The sequence below is a fragment of the Palaemon carinicauda genome, chromosome 1 (genome assembly GCF_036898095.1).
Source record: "Palaemon carinicauda isolate YSFRI2023 chromosome 1, ASM3689809v2, whole genome shotgun sequence".
Classification (NCBI taxonomy): Eukaryota; Metazoa; Arthropoda; class Malacostraca; order Decapoda; family Palaemonidae; genus Palaemon; species Palaemon carinicauda.
In genome coordinates this window covers 73,091,975-73,104,455 of record NC_090725.1, presented here as the reverse complement: position 1 = coordinate 73,104,455, position 12,481 = coordinate 73,091,975, and the positions used below count along the sequence as shown (strand labels likewise).

Here is a 12,481-nt window from a genome sequence, read left to right as displayed (position 1 = left end):
AGCGAGAGGGGTAGATGAAGTCAGATGAATATGTTTGCGTCCTTTGATAATCAAACATAACGTACTGAGTTCTCAGTGAATTGTATAGCCATCGGTATTATGTAATGGCGAAATTTCAATTGTATTTTAGTTTTTCATCCTTCTAATACATTCTGTTACCAAAGTAAAAAGGCAATATATTTTTTTTTCATTGTACTTTGTTATTAGATCGACCATCAGTGAAAGCCTATAGTCCATTTCTTTTAGCGACGCAGATTTGCACAGACTCGCAGCGGTGCCCTTTTAGCTCGGAAAAAGTTTCCTGATCGCTGATTGGTTAGAATTATCTTGTCCAACCAATCAGCGATCCGGAAACTTTTCCGAGCTAAAAGGGCACCGCTGCGAGTCGGTGCAAATCTGCATCGCTAAAAGAAATGGACTATAGTCTAATTATAATCCTTCTCTTGGCGTATGTTCCCAGATTGAAATACAGTGATACTTATAAGAAATTGTGCGAAGTCAATATCAACTTAGAATACCCAAAACGATGTAAGACCTTTTGATCTATAAGATTATTCACGTTTATAAATAGAATGGATTTGGAATTCGCGTTAGAAAAAATAGACTACGGTGTTATTCATGTTTCTGACTGGGATGAGTCAAAAGTCGGTTATCAATACGAATGTGTGATAGCTTAGACTTTGGGCTGTTAGTATGTTTAGTTAACTGGTAGATATGTTATTCTGAACTTCATTTGTTTTCAGTCGTATTTAAATTTCAATGAAAGTACTTCAACTGTAAGTTTAACTATTATCCTCTCTCTCTCTCTCTCTCTCTCTCTCTCTCTCTCTCTCAGTAATTTTTGCTCTTTTTCTCTCTCTCTAGTATTAAAGATGGTGATACAGTTTTTCAGCTTTAGAAAAAGTAATTCTCTCTCTCTCTCTCTCTCTCTCTCTCTCTCTCTCTCTCAGTAATTTTTTCTCTTTTTCTTTCTCTGTAGTATTAAAGATGGTGATACAGTTTTTCAGCTTTAGAAAAAGTAATTCTCTCTCTCTCTCTCTCTCTCTCTCTCTCTCTCTCTCTCTCTAGTATTAAAGATGGTGATACAGTTTTTCAGCTTTAGAAAAAGTAATTATCTCATTCTCTCTCTCTCTCTCTCTCTCTCTCTCTCTCTCTCTCTTAGTCCCCCCTAACCGTTATGAACATTTATCTTATAATTATAGTTGCTTCTGTTGTGATCTTCGCTAGACTGTTAATATATCTATAGATATTGTCCTTGTAAATATATTTGCTTAGTGAAACACTACATTGACTCAGAACCACGTCATTATTTATCTGGTATGGCGAGTATGCAAATAGGCCTACCGTTGTATTTGGATGGAACCTCCATATGATTTAAATTTGTCCTAATAAAATAATACCGTTGGAAATACTCATTTTTTTTTTTTACTTTGGTAAAAGTAATGCTTTGTTTACTGTAACGTTAACTATTTATGCACATTACTTCTTCCATGTTATCAATTTAGTAGGCCTATTCAGTGTTCTTTCTGAAACATGACCTTGCCTATTTAACAACTATCGAAACAAATAATAATACCAATTCTCTAATATCGCAAGAGGGTCTGCCCCTCTCTTTTATTCTTCTTCTGTACTTCTCTTTCTCCCTATTTTCTTAATCTTTCCCATCCCGAGTACCTGCCTTTGAACTATAAACTGGATTGTATCCAGGGGTACTCTTCCTTTCCCCATATTCCCCACTTCCCTATTATTATTATTATTATTATTATTATTTGAGCAACTATCTTCGATTTATTTACTTCAGAAATAGTAATTAAAAACAAAGGGTTTCATGAAAAAAATGGCAAAATACCATTTTACAGTTCAAGCGAAACACTTCGGTTTAACATTACCAGTTTTCACACCTACTTTGATACCTCAACGGAAAACCACGTGGTCCTGAAACTGAGCTCCCTCAGAATACTGCCTCAAATTAGACCGATGATTTCTATTTGGAATCTTATTCCGATAAAGTTTTAGGTAAATAACAGTTTTGCTTACTTCCATACTGTAGGTAGTACTATTGAGTAGGCTATTTGGAGCATCCCTTCGGTATTATTATTATTATTATTATTATTATTACCTGCTAAGCTATAACCCTAATTGGAAAAGCAGGATGCTATAAGCCCAGGTACTCCAACAGGAAAAACAGTCCAGTTAGGAAAGGAAACAAGGAAAAATTAAATATTTCAAGAACAGTTACAACATTAAAATAAACATTTCATATATAAACTATAAAAACTTTAACAAAACAACAGAAAGAGAAATAAGACAGAACAGTGCGCCCGAGTGTACCCTCAAGCAAGAGAACTCTAACCTAAGGTAGTGGAAGACCATGATACAGAGGCTATGGCACTACCCAAGATTAGAGAACACTGGTTTGATTTTGGAGTGTCCCTCTCATAGAAGAACTGCTCACCATAGCTAGGGAGTCTCTTCTACCCTTATCAATAGGAAAGTGCTACTGAACAATTACTGCAGTAGTTAACCACTTGGGTGGAAAGAGAATTATTTCGTAATCTCAGCGTTGTCAGATGTATGAGAACAGAGGAGAATCTGTAAAGAATAGGACAGACTACTGTATTCGGTGTATGTGTAGGCAAAGCAAAAATGAACCGTAACCATAGAGAAGGACCCAATGTAGTACTATCTGGCCAGTCAAAGGACCCCATAATTTTCTAGTGGTAGTGTCTCAACGGGTGACTGGTGCCCTGGCCAACCTACAACCCACTATTGAGCTGAACCTACTTTTTAGCATATATGTTGCTATTTCCTCTTCCTTTTCCCATCCTAACTTTGAACTCATAGTACAACTGAAGGGTTCCCATGGTTTCATGTAAGGCCTGAATCCCTACCCTACCCCAACATATGACATATCTCTTTTGACATTACTTTTTTTTAGAATGATTTATTGTTAATTTGTTCTCTTCATTTATTTATTTCCTTATTTCCTTTCCTCACTGGGCTATTTTTCCCTATTGGAGCCCCTGGGCTTAAAGCATCTTGCTTTTCCAATTAGGGTTGTAGCTTGGATAGTAATAATAATAATAATAACACTGGGCCATGGGGTCCAAATATCACGAATCTTAATCATTATTTACACTAATTAAAGGTTTTATTATTATTATTATTATTATTACTTGCTAAGCTACAACCCTAGTTGGAAAAGCAGGATGCTATAAGCCCATGGGCTCCAACGGGGAAAATAGCTCAGTCAGGAAAGGAAACAAGGAAAAATAATATATTTTAAGAAGAGCAACAATATTAAAATAAGTATCACTTTATAAACTATGAAAACTTTAACAAAACAAGTGGAAGAGAAATAAGATATAAGATAGAACAGTGTGCCCGAGTGTACCCTCAAGCAAGAGAACTCTAACCTAAGACAGTGGAAGACCATGGTACAGAGGCTATGGCACTAACCAAGACTAGAGAAGAGTCTTAAGTTTCAAGTCAAAGGGCCAAAGTTTCAGTCATATAGATTTTACACTGAATGATTTACAATAAAACCTTTAATTAGTGTAAATAATGATTAAGAATCATGATATTTGGACCCCATGGCCCAGTGTTATTATTATTATTACTATCCAAGCTACAACCCTAATTGGAAAAGCAAGATGCTTTAAGCCCAGGGGCTCCAATAGGGAAAAATAGCCCAGTGAGGAAAGGAAATACGGAAATAAATAACTGAAGAGAACAAATTAACAATAAATCATTCTAAAAAATAATAATAATAATAACACTGGGCCATGGGGTCCAAATATCATGATTCTTAATCATTATTTACACTAATTAAAGGTTTTATTGTAAATCATTCAGTGTAAAATCTATATGACTGAAACTTTGGCCCTTTGACTTGAAACTTAAGACTCTTCTCTAGTCTTGGTTAGTGCCATAGCCTCTGTATCAGGGCCTTCCACCGTCTTGGGGTAGAGTTCTCTCGCTTGAGGGTACACTCGAGCACACTCTTCTTTCTTATTTCTCTTCCTCTTGTTTTGTTTAAAGTTTTTATAGTTTATATAGGAGATATTTATTGTTGTTACTCTTCTTAAGATATGTTATTTTCCTTTTTTCCTTTCCTCACTGAGCTATTTTCCCTGTTGGAGCCCCTGGGCTTGTAGCATCCTGCTTTTCCAACTAGGGTTGTAGCTTAGTAAGTAATAATAATAATAATAATAATAATAATAAGGCCGTGTGGAGATCGCTCACATTAAGAGCATACAAAAAGTCTGTAAGTTCCCTAATAGCCCAATATGACCAAAAACTTGAGGTATATAGGGCGAACAAAAATATTGATTCAAAATAAATTGTAGCATTTATGATACATTTCTAAGTGTTTCCACGCGTTTTTCCTTCATTGTTGATCGTATCAGTTAAAATTCCCTCAAGTTTTGAAAACAACGCTATAGGCAATTTTGCCAAGAGCCGAAGAAGCCAATGCATATTTGAAAAAAGAAATTACATTCACTCATTTAGAGCTGACATAGTTGTTCTTGGTCTTTTTTTTTTCTATCTTTTTATTATTAAATTTTACAACAGTAGGGGAGTCAGCATTATGAAGCTTCATCTGTGGTGGAAATGTGGGAGGTTGGGCTGTGGCACCCTAGCAGTACCAGCTGAACTCGGTTGAGTCCCTGATTAGGCTGAAGGAACATAGAGAGTAGAGGTCCCCTTTTTGTTTTGTTTCATTGTTGGTGTCGGCTACCCCCCAAAATTGGGGAAGTGCCTTGGTATATGGATGGATGGACAACAGGATCAATACAATGGCTTCATATATACAATATAAAATAATAATAAATTACATCCTTTAACAAATAACAAAGTATTTTAGCCTTATATCCTATAGAGTAACTTATATTTCTTTTTTATTCTTTATTTTACAATAACATTAAGTACATAATCTTTGGTAAAGAGCTTGTTGTTGGTCTTTCATCTTTTTTTCAACTTTATCTCATTGTTGCTTCCACATTTCAAATTCACGTTTGAAAACAGTATTAATAATTTTCGGGTTTAGAAGTATACCTTTTTTTTTATCTTTTATTATGAAAATACAATTACATTTTCTTAACATACATATTTTTTCCTTTTATAAAGAAATATTTCCTTAACAAATTATATTTTACATTTTTGTATATACATTATAATATCTAATATATGATAAAATTAAATTTTTATTTTATTATTTTTCTAAATATGTTTTTAAGTTAGAAACATACTGATTTGTGAAAATATTTTTAACATGATCTTATATCCAATAATATTGACATTAAATGTATTTAACAGTTTAATCTTTATACACTTAATAATTTGCTGTTCAGCACTTATTCCCAATTGTATATCAGGATATAATTGCAATCCTGACTCCGGTTGTTTCCACTGCTCTTGAACTGAAAGGCTCTTTGATGAGCGTAAGGTATTTAGCATTAAGGCAACTATTGAATGTCACTGACGTAAGTGACAGCTTGAACTCTTATTGTTCCCAGATCATTGTCCATCTGTGATCCAGATAAGGAAGTTCTTGTCTCCAGAGGTATTTAAATGTATGAAGAAAAACAGTTCTTAATCAAGGCGAATGTTGATAATCTAAATTTGTAACGGTCTTTGTTAAATAATATACCTAAGATAGATTCACAATAACTATTGTTAACTAACAAAAGGATAAAATTACACGAGAACTTAAAAATTTTGTGCTCTTGCACAACCCACTATGCTCACTGCTTAATTATCTGTCTCTCTCTCTCTCTCTCTCTCTCTCTCTCTCTCTCTCAACTAACTAGCTTTTTTTTCAAGTGAAGTATAGTACTTGAAAAAGAAAGAATTCATTTATCTCTCTCTCTCTCTCTCTCTCTCTCTCTCTCTCTCTCTCTCTCTCCCAACTACCTGTTTTTCTCAAGTGAAGTATAGTACTTGAAAAAGAAAGAATTCATCTCTCTCTCTCTCTCTCTCTCTCTCTCTCAACTGGCTTTTTTCTCAAGTGAAGTATAGTACTTGAAAAAGAAAGAATTCATCTCTCTCTCTCTCTCTCTCTCTCTCTCTCTCTCAACTGGCTTTTTTCTCAAGTGAAGTATAGTACTTGAAAAAGAAAGAATTCATCTCTCTCTCTCTCTCTCTCTCTCTCTCTCTCAACAAACTGGCTTTTTTTCTCAAGTGAAGTATAGTACTTGAAAAAGAAAGAATTAATTTCTTTCTCTCTCTCTCTCTCTCTCTCTCTCTCTCTCTCTCTCCTAACTGGCTTTCTTCTCAAGTGAAGTATAGTACTTGAAAAAGAAAGAATTAATTCTCTCTCTCTCTCTCTCTCTCTCTCTCTCTCTCTCTCAACTAACTAGCTTTTTCCTCAAGTGAAGTATAGTACTTGAAAAAGAAAGAATTCTTTTCTCTCTCTCTCTCTCTCTCTCTCTCTCTCTCTCTCTCAACAAACTGGCTTTTTTTCTCAAGTGAAGTATAGTACTTGAAAAAGAAAGAATTAATTTCTCTCTCTCTCTCTCTCTCTCTCTCTCTCTCTCTCAACAAACTGGCTTTTTTTCTCAAGTGAAGTATAGTACTTGAAAAAGAAAGAATTAATTTCTCTCTCTCTCTCTCTCTCTCTCTCTCTCTCTCTCCTAACTACCTTTTTTTCTCAAGTGAAGTATAGTACTTGGAAAAGAAAGAAGTCATTTTTCAATTAAGGACTGACACGCTTAATGCTGTAGCGAGGTCAGCATGGCGTGTTGCTTATCAAATGATCTGCTCAAGGTCAACTCGTATTTATGTCATGAATTACTCATAGCTGATAATGATAGGGCAGTCAGAGAGAATCCAAAGAAGTTCGTGATGTTAGAAGTGGTATAATGCAGTAGCCTCAATTTAGATAAAGATCGTTATTTTTCATGTTAGTATCGTTATTATAATTAGTAATATTTATATCATTGTGCTTTTCAGTTTTGCCTTCATTATGACTATCGTCATAAGACTGTGAATAACATTTCCTATGCAGAGAACAATTTTCTTTGTTTTAAATTAAAGATCGTTATTTTTCTTGTTAGTATCGTTATAATTAATAATATTTATATCATTGTGCTTTTCAGTTTTGCCTTCATTATGACTATCGTCATAAGACTGTGAATAACATTTCCTATGCAGAGAACAATTTTCTTTGTTTTAAATTAAAGATCGTTATTTTTCTCGTTAGTATCTTTATTATAATTTGTAATATTTATATTATTGTGCTTTTCAGTTTTGCCTTCATTATGACTATCGGCATAAGACTGTGAATAACATTTCCTATGCAGAGAACAATTTTCTTTGTTTTAATTTAGATAAAGATCGTTATTTTTCTTGTTAGTATCGTTATTATAATTAATAATATTTATATCATTGTGCTTTTCAGAATTGCCTTCATTATGACTATCGGCATAAGACTGTGAATAACATTTCCTATGCAGAGAACAATTTTCTTTGTTTTAAATTAAAGATCGTTATTTTTCTTGTTAGTATCGTTATTATAATTAGTAATATTTATATCATTGTGCTTTTCAGATTTGCCTTCATTATGACTATCGGCATAAGACTGTGAATAACATTTCCTATGCAGAGAATAATTTTCTTTGTTTTAATTTAGATAAAGATCGTTATTTTTCTTGTTAGTATCGTTATAATTAGTAATATTTATATCATTGTGCTTTTCAGTTTGGCCTTCATTATGACTATCGTCATAAGACTGTGAATAACATTTCCTATGCAGAGAACAATTTTCTGTTTTAATTTAGATAAAGATCGTTATTTTTCTTGTTAGTATCGTTATTATAATTAGTAATATTTATATTATTGTGCTTTTCAGATTTGCCTTCATTATGACTATCGGCATAAGACTGTGAATAACATTTCCTATGCAGAGAATAATTTTCTTTGTTTTAATTTAGATAAAGATCGTTATTTTTCTTGTTAGTATCGTTATAATTAGTAATATTTATATCATTGTGCTTTTCAGTTTGGCCTTCATTATGACTATCGTCATAAGACTGTGAATAACATTTCCTATGCAGAGAACAATTTTCTGTTTTAATTTAGATAAAGATCGTTATTTTTCTTGTTAGTATCGTTATTATAATTAGTAATATTTATATCATTGTGCTTTTCAGTTTTGCCTTCTTTATGACTATCGGCATAAGACTGTGAATAACATTTCCTATGCAGAGAACAATTTTCTTTGTTTTAAATTAAAGATCGTTATTTTTCTTGTTAGTATCGTTATTATAATGAGTAATATTTATATCATTGTGCTTTCCAGATTTGCCTTCATATGACTGTCGTCAAAAGACTGTGAATAACATTTCCTATGCAGAGAACAATTTTCTTTGTTTTAATTTAGATAAAGATCGTTATTTTTCTTGTTAGTATCGTTATTATAATTAGTAATATTTATATTATTGTGCTTTTCAGATTTGCCTTCATTATGACTATCGGCATAAGACTGTGGATAACATTTCCTATGCAGAGAATAATTTTCTGTTTTAATTTAGATAAAGATCGTTATTTTTCTTGTTAGTATCGTTATTATAATTAGTAATATTTATATCATTGTGCTTTTCAGTTTTGCCTTCTTTATGACTATCGGCATAAGACTGTGAATAACATTTCCTATGCAGAGAACAATTTTCTTTGTTTTAAATTAAAGATCGTTATTTTTCTTGTTAGTATCGTTATTATAATGAGTAATATTTATATCATTGTGCTTTCCAGATTTGCCTTCATTATGACTATCGGCATAAGACTGTGAATAACATTTCCTATGCAGAGAACAATTTTCTTTGTTTTAATTTAGATAAAGATCGTTATTTTTCTTGTTAGTATCGTTATTATAATTAGTAATATTTATATTATTGTGCTTTTCAGTTTTGCCTTCATTATGACTATCGTCATAAGACTGTGAATAACATTTCCTATGCAGAGAATAATTTTCTGTTTTAATTTAGATAAAGATCGTTATTTTTCTTGTTGTTTTAAATTAAAGATCGTTATTTTTCTTGTTAGTATCGTTATTATAATTAGTAATATTTATATCTGTGCTTTTCAGTTTTGCCTTCATTATGACTATCGTCATAAGACTGTCAATAACATTTCCTAGGCAGAGAACAATTTTCTTTGTTTTTAATTAAAGATCGTTATTTTACTTGTTAGTATCGTTATAATTAGTGATATTTATATTATTGTGCTTTTCAGTTTTGCCTTCATTATGACTATCGGCTTCTTCATTGCGGGTAACATATTGTACGCCGTATTGGGTACTTTCGGATCGGCGGCAAAAGCAGTTATGATTTTCTCCCGTTTTGTCATAGGACTGAGTTCTGGTGAGTTACGCCATCTACTTTTTTTTTTTTTTTTTTTTTTTTTTTTTTTTTTTTTTTTTTTTTTTTTTTTTTTTTTTTTTTGCAGAAACCCCAAACACAAGCCCAAATATTGCTTTGCGTTAATATGTATATTAAGGGAACTTAATAAGTATATTAAGAGAACTTTTAAGCACTGCGCTCCCAGATTGTCTAATCAACTTCCGGCATCAGTTAAGTGTGCTGAAAATATCTTTCAGTTCAAAAAGCTATTGAAAACCCATTTATTTTCACTCAGCTATAACACTGAGACAAATGCAATTAACCCTCTTTATATTACATAGTCTTTTAAATTTTTAACTATAACATAAGTGATTTGGAAATCCCGTCTGAACGCTTAATAGCGAAAGCAGGGATACTTGATATACCGTCAGGCATAGACATAGACTTAGACTATATGTATACTGTATTTGAGCCTTTAGGAGTGAGTATTGTCAGAATATGACAAGGTAAAAATAGTAATAATTGAAAATCTGGCTCAGCATGTTTAAAAATGGTTTGGTCACACGAAGAAACCAGAGGACAGTAATGTGACAGCCGAGAGAAAGGTTGTGACTTAAAGGCAGGATGCAATCAACTGAGTAACTTTATTAAAGAACACTCTCCTTTATATACAAAACCTCAAGGCAACAGGAATTTTCATGTTCGAGAAACAGACAATGTTAGAGAGGAAACACGCAGACATGTTTATTCTGGTTCTTTTTAGTGCGAGGGAAGAGCGAAGATACACACATAATATATACAAAATAATTTATGTACACACACGGTTGGTACAGTAAGTTGGTGAGTTTTTTACTTAATCATTTTGAAGTGTTATTAGGGGCTTTCAGTTTGACGGAAACTTGTTCGTATACCAAAGACTTGAATCTTCAGCTGTTTGAATATGTACCAACAGTGTGTCACACGATCGTACATAGTTCATTTTGTGCTTGTATCTTCGCTCTCCCCTCGCACTAAAAAGAACCTGAAAAATCATGTCTGCTCTTTACCTCTGTAGCATTGTCGATTCCTCAACATGAAAATTCTTGTTGCTTTGAGATTCGTTACATTGGTGTCACTCCGGGGTCACCAATGTAACGGGCCGAGAGAAGGTTGTGAACTCAGTTGCTTTCACACTGCCTTTGAGTTCACTACATTCTTTCGGCCCGTTACAAATATGAGGTCTGCTGTGACCAATAGAGGATTTGATGAATCCAGTTGTCCACAGAGTCCAAATGCTTCATGGTACACTCATTCTCTAGTAACACCTGTTATAATGACAGGTTTTGGCCAAACCTGTTGGATACTCCATAAAGCATACAAATCACCTTACTGGCTGCCTTTAAACTGTGAAATACTGGGCCTTTACTTTACTTTACGGGTTTATTTCTCGCCCTCCATCAGACACTAAAAGTCTGTTCAGGCGGGCCTTGATGTGTGAAAAAATAATTTCTTTCCAGTGAATATTTTGCTCTGTATCTTATCAGTTATTTCGCTAGCATTTGTATTCAGGCTTAATAGTTTTCTGATCACTATTATAACACTTTCTAAAAAGATAAGTCTTCAGGTTTTTCTTGAAAGCTGCCACATTTTTGCTATTCTTGACATCGAGTGGAAGGTCGTTGAAGAGTCTCGGTGCAGCATAACTGAACGTTCTTCTTCCTATTGCATGATTCACACTAATTTCGAATAGTCTATGTGGGTCATTAGCATGTCTAACTCTTACAGCGGCGCTGGTAGCTTCAGGGTAGGGGACCAATTCTTTTTCTTTAGTTAGATGCAATAAATTGTTCAAGATTTCCTAGACTCTGAGACTTACTAGAATTGATAGTAAAATTTTTGGACAAATTTCTAAGCTTAAAAATAGAAAAATTATTCCAAGTTTGTATCAAAATTAGTTTTTCAGTATTATGCGATTATGTATAAACGTCTATACTGTAATGGTATTAGACACTTAGGTGCTTTGCTAGTATGCGGAGAATAAAATTCTCTATAAACTATATTAAGATATATGTATTTCTTGATTTGAGTGAGGGATGACATAACATCGTATATAAGAATCAAGTTCAGCTTGAATAATTGATTATAAATTAGCAGCTAATATTTCCTGGGGTTTACTGACTTTACATGGGAAAAAGATTCCATCATTGCTTTGTCTCTAATGACTATAGTCAATTTTTTTTAGCGATGCAGATTTGCACCGACTCACGGCTGTACGCTTTTAGCTCGGAAAAGTTTCCTGATCGCTGATTGGTTGGACAAGATCATTCTAACCAATCAGCGATCAGGAAACTTTTACGAGCCCAAAGGGCACCGCTGCAAGTCGGTGCAAATCTGCCTCCCTAAAAAAAATTGACTATAGTCTAAGGACGAATCATATTTAGCTCAATTATATGACTGTATTTACTGCAGTTTTAACAGCTATTTCGCGTTAAATCCAATTGAGACGAGTCTCCTTTACCTATATTGAACTTCAGAGCACATGGTGTTAGAATAGTAGCCACAACTTTAAATTTCATTAACAATTTGTGCTTTGAGAAAGTTCTGGCTGCCACACAATGGCGAACTATCTCGGTATTTTGCTAATAGGTTACTCTGCGTATTTTCAAAGAGTATTATACGAAGATGGGACATGTTTAGTATCAGTTCTATAGATTTGGCATAGTATGTTTCGAATTAACTATATTTCCAATAAATTCAATAACAATTGAATAATATTTTCTTCATAACTTATGCAAGTAAAGAAAGACAGATAGAAAATAATGATGAAGGGTTTGTGGCTTTGAATGTGATAACATTGACAATCATAAGCACTAGACCTTGGATATCCACACTTATAATTTTCAAAGATGAAATTCATGGAAATTCAAAGAATTTTGAAACTAAATTCTAATCATTCCAAACTTCCCTTTAAGAAGTATCAAGGTCCCGCTCTCCTCCCCCACTTTAACTTAGTTAAGGTAATATGATAGATAAAAGGTCAGGACTTTACAAATGAGAACCCAATTTTTGTGATGGCACTTACCAAACCCTCGTTTTCTACCAATCTTTGACCAGGAATTGGTAAGTGGGTGGCATCTATTTCTATTCTATATTCATGAAGT

The 12,481-nt window shown here is 33.3% G+C and overlaps 1 protein-coding gene across 2 annotated transcripts in view; it reads left to right on the top strand.

Moving 5' to 3' along the window:
- LOC137642472 (major facilitator superfamily domain-containing protein 8-like) overlaps positions 1-12,481 on the top strand; it is a 66,593-nt gene that overhangs the window by 33,389 nt on the left and 20,723 nt on the right. For both annotated transcript variants that reach the window (XM_068375066.1, XM_068375058.1), the window contains one exon: positions 9,235-9,362. In XM_068375066.1, coding sequence (XP_068231167.1) covers positions 9,235-9,362 — 128 coding nt within the window. The remainder of the gene's footprint in view (positions 1-9,234; positions 9,363-12,481) is intronic.